This window comes from Limulus polyphemus, unplaced genomic scaffold (assembly GCF_000517525.1).
Source record: "Limulus polyphemus unplaced genomic scaffold, Limulus_polyphemus-2.1.2 Scaffold1497, whole genome shotgun sequence".
NCBI classification, from domain to species: domain Eukaryota; kingdom Metazoa; phylum Arthropoda; class Merostomata; order Xiphosura; family Limulidae; genus Limulus; species Limulus polyphemus.
Genome location: NW_013667107.1, coordinates 222,445 through 229,044, shown reverse-complemented (window position 1 = coordinate 229,044; position 6,600 = coordinate 222,445). Strand labels below are relative to the sequence as shown.

At 30.1% G+C, this 6,600-nt stretch overlaps 1 protein-coding gene across 1 annotated transcript in view; it reads left to right on the top strand.

Moving 5' to 3' along the window:
• Window positions 1–6,600, top strand: part of LOC106463843 (superkiller viralicidic activity 2-like 2) — a 55,689-nt gene that overhangs the window by 47,534 nt on the left and 1,555 nt on the right. Inside the window, exons 21-24 of the mRNA XM_013923923.2 lie at window positions 1,986–2,081; window positions 2,491–2,654; window positions 3,157–3,319; window positions 5,089–5,251. Of these exons, the coding sequence (XP_013779377.1) occupies window positions 1,986–2,081; window positions 2,491–2,654; window positions 3,157–3,319; window positions 5,089–5,251 (586 nt within the window). The remainder of the gene's footprint in view (window positions 1–1,985; window positions 2,082–2,490; window positions 2,655–3,156; window positions 3,320–5,088; window positions 5,252–6,600) is intronic.

Below are 6,600 nucleotides of genomic sequence, written 5' to 3'. Positions count from 1 at the left end.
GTTTTAGCCTGAAAACTAACAAGCACAAATTGGTTATGAGGTCAGTCCAAGGGACTGAGCTCGTACTGAAAGAGTTAAAGAGCATTGTGTTTACCCATTTTGAATATCCATAAGTCATTAACTGTCTTGATTATGCTAATATATCTTGATGGTTATTATTACTCTTAAGCCTTTTACATTTTTCTAGGTATAGTACACTAATTTATAGTTGTTCTTGTTAGTCACAAGAATCTGAAAACTATTTATACTGGGATGTCGTATTAGTCCATGTTGTATACAAGTGTCTCACACATTTTACATTCTGCTAGAGAACAAGGCTGTGATAAGAAAGACACAGGATTAATCCATGTGGATAGGGTTGGTATATTGAACTGAACCATTCCTGGAAAATTAATACTTACTATAACTTAGAATATATGAAGTATAGAAAGCTTTTAGTAAACAACACAAGTATTCTATACAGAAAGAAAAAATCTGAATTTTTATTAAAATATATTTACCTTTAGAACTTCCTAAATGAGTATCAAAAGCTTTTTTAGTGTGTGTGTGTGTAAAACTTGATATTTTCTTACCTTATTTACTTTTAACACTGTACTGAAATCTTGTGTAATGAAAGTTGAAACTTATGAAGTAAAATCAAAAGTAATTTTTTTTGTAGAATGAACGTGGATCGTAACAGACAATTACAGTTATTTATCCTAACAGCTTCAGGCCTCCAACCTTTATACAAATTATTGCACTTAATTTTATCGTTTTCTTACTACTTGAGCTGTGTCTAACTACTAAACTAGCATAACAAATCAGTAAATCACCTAGCTAGAGCTTAGTGTAAGTTATGGTAAAGTATTGAATTACATCACAAATGAGCAGCTTGTGGAGAATTTTTTTCATTTTAAGTTTTCTTATTTAACCTAATGAGTTTGTAATATTTACATGTCAAGTACTTTTATAACAATAAATAAATAATATTCATAAAAACAAGAAATTTAGTTCTTATGTACAGAATCTTTTCGTTTTCAAGTTTTATATTTTTAACAATGAAGTACCCAAGGCCCATTTCTTTTTTTATAATGGTAGTGTTGTCTTACAAATGATTTTTGAAAAATTCAAATATGCAATTTAAAATACAAAATATTGTCAAGCACAAAACATAGGATGTTCTAAAATTACTATTATTTAACTGTCTTTCTAATTAAGCTATAAATCCATTATCTGGTCAAACTGAATTTAAACAATGACAAAGAAACTGGGGTCAAAATTTTCAAAATCTTTTGGCTGAATATTCTAGCCTTGTAGAAAAATTAATAAGTAGAATACTCTCTTTTTATGGATGTAAATAATCAAATAGAAAAATCTCTGAAAGAATTATTGACATTGTTTGAAAAACAGGATGAGATAGGAGGAGTGTGTTATTTATTTATATCTTGGTAAAGCAAGAACCTTGGAGGCTAGAAATTTACATTTTAACTTGGAATTTTTGGGAAACATAAAAGATCATGTAGAGGTAGAATGAAAATCTAAAATGTGCAGTTTGGAGTGAAATACCACATGATACAAAGAAGTGAAGAATGAGTGCAGTTTGGAGTGAAATACCACATGATACAAAGAAGTGAAGAATGAGTGCAGATTGGAGTGAAATACCACATGATACAAAGAAGTGAAGAATGAGTGCAGTTTGGAGTGAAATACCACATGATACAAAGAAGTGAAGAATGAGAATTTATTTAAATATTTTCTATTCAAATTTAAGAAATGTGATATGTGCACTTTGACCTCTACCAATACACATAGGGCTAATATTTGTTTACTTTATTACTGACAGTGGTTTTGTGCTTATAGTTTTGGGACTGTACATAAAAAATGTTCATTGTAGATGTAGTCTGATGTTGCATGTTACCAGTAATTTAAACAGTTGAGTAAAATGTTCCAAGTTTTTTATGTACCAAAAGTATACTTATGTTTATATCCTTTTTTATTTTATCCAGAAAATTGAAGCTTTTGAACATAGACTTTACAACCATTCTTTGTATGGCGATAGAGAGATAGAAGACCTGTATAAAATGTTTGATAAAAAGATGGCTGTGAGTACTGATATAAATATGCAGTACATTGTTACTTTTTCTTTATAAAGTGTTTGTTCTTTATGTGATAAGAAAAACGTTAGTGTATTACTCCCCCCCCCCCAATCCAACCACATACATACACACACACGTGCACAAATAGTAAATTTCCAGCAGTTTGAGGTTGAGTTTTTTAATTTTGTTCTAATTTTATTTTTTAATAGTGTTCTAAGTAGGGTAGATTACAGAATGTTGAAAAATTAAAGCCTATAATTTGATTCCTTTTTGGTATATAAACATATTAACATGTTCTTGTTGCATTTTTCACATACAAGCTTCCCCTTTTTAACGTAAGTTTTTTTAAAAAGTATGTAATCAACAGAGTATAAAATCATTTAAAGTTGGTTAACGTATAGTTTTCGTATTTCAGCTCGTTCAAGAAATGAAGGGTGTTAAAGCTGAATTGAAGAAAGCCAAGTCTTTGCTTCAGATGGATGAACTTAAATGTCGAAAGCGTGTTTTACGACGACTTGGGTATTGTACAGCTACAGATGTAATTGAAGTGAAGGGACGAGTTGCTTGTGAAATTAGTAGGTGAGTGTAGTAGGAAGATTTTTGGAAATTAATACTTCCATTTTTAGTCTTCATAAATGCATCAATTCTCAAACTAAGTAATATAGAATACCAGATTTTAATATTCAGACCTGTAGATTAATGTCAGAAGTAATTGCTTCTTCTAAGTTTTATTTTTTAAGCTGTGTTGTATAAAGAAATCCAATTCTTGCTTTTATTGTGCTGACGAAACAGTGTTTACAGAATTGACATCAATTGTTGACCTAATGGTTTTTGGTTGTGTGACATATAACAAAAATAATCTTTAATTTTAATATATTTTTGCAATTCTGATGCTACTGATTTATGTAAAAGATATACCTTGATGGAGTTTAATAGTCTAGATGCTATATACTTCCATTGTTAACTTTCTACTAGTAATAAAAGTGGATTTTTAGGAAGTTTGTGAACTTCATATTTTGCATAAGCACAGTTGTTTGAAATATATTCTTTACAATATTTTTAATTTTGGATATGTTTTTAGTGCGGATGAGTTACTGATAACAGAAATGGTTTTTAATGGAGTCTTCAATGATTTGAATGTCTATCAAGCTACAGCACTCTTATCCTGCTTTGTGTTTCAAGAAAAATCCAGTGAAATGCCCAGGCTGACAGAAGAGCTGTCTGGCCCTCTTAGACAAATGCAGGTATGTGGAGCTCGTATATGATAGTGCGTACTAGTTGCTGTTACACAAAGTTGTTAATTAAAATGTTTTCTTAATGTCCTTGTGTAGAGTTGTTGGTTACATTATCTTCTAAATGGTTATATGTATACACATTATCCTACTAAAAGTCATGGGACACTGGTAATTATGAATAAAACATGTCTTTATTCCAAGAAATTAATAGCGTGTTGGCCCACCTTTGGCCTTAATGAGTGCTTCACTGTGTTGTGGGATACTTCTGCTAATATCTGGTAGAAAGCTGGCGGTACTGTGCTCCACTCCTCCTTTAAAGCATTAGTCAAATCCACTGCTGAAGATGGCTGTCTTGGCCTTGCTTTAATTCTACATTTCAGTTCATCCCAAAGATGTTCTATTGGGTTGAGGTCGGTGCTTTGTGCTGGCCACTGCAATGTTCAGAGGTTATTTTCTTCAAACCATGTATTCACAATTCTTGCTTTGTGACTTGGAGTGCTATCATGTTGGAAGATGTAAGGCCCAGTACCATAAAATTGCCACATTGTAGGACACAAAGAATTGTTCAGAACATCAATGCAGGACTAAGCATTCATGGATCCATGTACTGCGACCAGTATTATAGTTTTGACTTCTCAAAAAATATCAAAAGTCTAAATTTCCTTTGTACTCTAATAAAATACCAGTTCTGATACAAAATCATTATACTTATAACCAACTAGATCATATAGCAATGGTGTCTAAGTTAGCCCTTTGCCTTAGGTAGAATTTTTCTTTTTTGCCAGTTTTGCTGATAACTTAATACGCAAAATTACAATGAAATTTATATGAAAACCCACCAAGCACAAGTGTTTGTTGTATGTAATCTACCTTTATCAATAGTAATATCGTTAAGATTTAAAATAAAGAAAAATATATTTGATAATTTTAAAATCATAATTTATACAAATTTTAAAAGTGTTTTTCTAGTTAAGATTAGATCCCAAAACTGTATTGCTTGTATAGTACGCCACCTAGTGTTTCAAATCAAAGAATATCTCAAATTGAATGATGGAAATCATTTCAATGTTTACTTAACATTAACAGCATGCAAAATGGGAAATCTTACAATAAAGACTTCAGATTGAAAATATGTTATCAGACTATAAATTAGACATTAGAAACAAAGACTTCTGATAAATATCCAGTTGCATTGGATATTTAATTACAATATAATTCTGAGATGCTAGCATGTAAAGTATTTGATTAGGTCTCCTGAATTTAAAAATTTGATGGATAGAAAACTAGTTTCCTGTTAAATAAAATGAACAACAATAAATACAACTATATTTTGACAAAATTTTAGAATATAAAGAAGTGATTAAAATAAAAATCTTTGGTTATTATATTGGCCCACAAACCTTCATTGGGACTTCAATCAACTGTTAGTTTTGAGGTTATGGTCTGGAAGAAAAAGCTTTTCCATTATTATCGAAGGCATTAAATTTCTTAGATTTGGTATCCTGAAAAAAAAAGTTTAAAATATAGTTTACTCATTCATAGAACAGAAAAAATAGAAAAAGCTGGTAATTTTGCTTTTTAACTCTAGCATCATGAAATCTGTGATATTAGTGCCAGTTTTTTCATTCTTTGTTTATATGGTGAATATGAACAATTACTAGATGCTGAGAATAGTTATTTCAAATGGATTCAGAATGATTTAGAAATATGGTTATTACATCATTTGAATTCCCTACAGATATAGATTTGATTTTTGTCCCAAAATGTTTGTTTTTAAGGAAGCAGCTCGAAGGATAGCCCGGGTGAGTAAAGAAGCTAAGTTAGACCTGAATGAAGACAACTATGTTGAATCCTTTCGTCCCCATTTGATGGATGTAATTCATGCATGGAGTAACGGAGCTACCTTTGCACAAATATGCAAAATGACTGATGTTTTTGAAGGTAGTTGTTTGTATAGAAATGATGCAATCTTAAGTTATTTGACTGTTGTTGTTGTTTCAAATAAGGACGTGTGCAATTTAAAGAAAAGGATAATTTTTGTTATATTATGTAGTAGTTAGTAGTGCTTTATATATATATATAAATTTCATAGCATGGTTAATCATTACAATGATAATCTTATTTTCATGAGTATTTAAGTATTTTTCAATCTGGTAATTTATTTCTCCCTTAGCATAGGCCATGTAGCTCAGATTGTGATCATGAAAATATTTTGAAGACAAAAATAAAACTTATTAAACATATTTTTGTTTAAAAATTAAAAGTGACTTTTGTTACGTCTGTAGCTTTTCGAAACTTTTAAAAACATTTTTAGAGTGAGGGTTGGTTAGTTGCTATATGTCTCAGAGTGAACTTTTGTCACTAAATGTTTCAGCATAGTCTTTGGTAAATAAATATTTAAGAGTGGATTTTAGTCAATAAACGCTTCAGAGGAAACTTTGTTTACTAAATGTTTTACCAAAGTCCATTTTAAGTACATAGAATAACAACAATATCAGGTCACACAATATCCCATAATAGTTTACAAACCACTCTATAACATCCTATAATCATTAAACAAAAACACTTTAACATCTCGTAATAGTTAAACCTCTTTAATCAACATGTGTACTACGCATTCAACATAAGCACCATTGTTGGTCTTAACAACATCAGTGATAGTTTTGTTACAAAGGGACAATGTATACTGTTGAGCATTACCAAAAAAGGAGTGTGGCCAAAGAACAGACACTGGCTTTTATATAGATTAAAATTAAAGAATAGTTTGAAGAATTGCCAAGTATTTGTTATATTTTTATTTCAAGAAGGATGACATTTGAGCTAGTGCTCTTTGTCTGGCTCAAAATGTTATCCTTAATTAAATGAAAATATAACAAAACCTTGGAGATTTTTTAATCTATTTTTTAATTTTGATATCTTTGTCGCCTATGCAGTTTTAACTATATATTTCTTTATATATATATATATATATATATTAGATTAACAAGTAAATGTGACTGGAGAATATCTTATATATCAATAGCTTTACGTCATAGGAGGTATTATTGTATTAACAAATATACTTGACGGGGGAATATTTGTATTATATTTACACTTATGACATTCCTGTATTAACAGTGGAACATGACCAGATATACACCTGGAAAAAAGTTAAGCACCCCCAAATATTTTTCAGGATTGCTTATTGAAAATAAGGTTTAATTTTCATGATGTTGAGCAATGTTCATAATTTCAAACATAATTAAAAGGATGTGAGCGTTCAGGTGTGACATTTAAATCAGGCGCGTTTT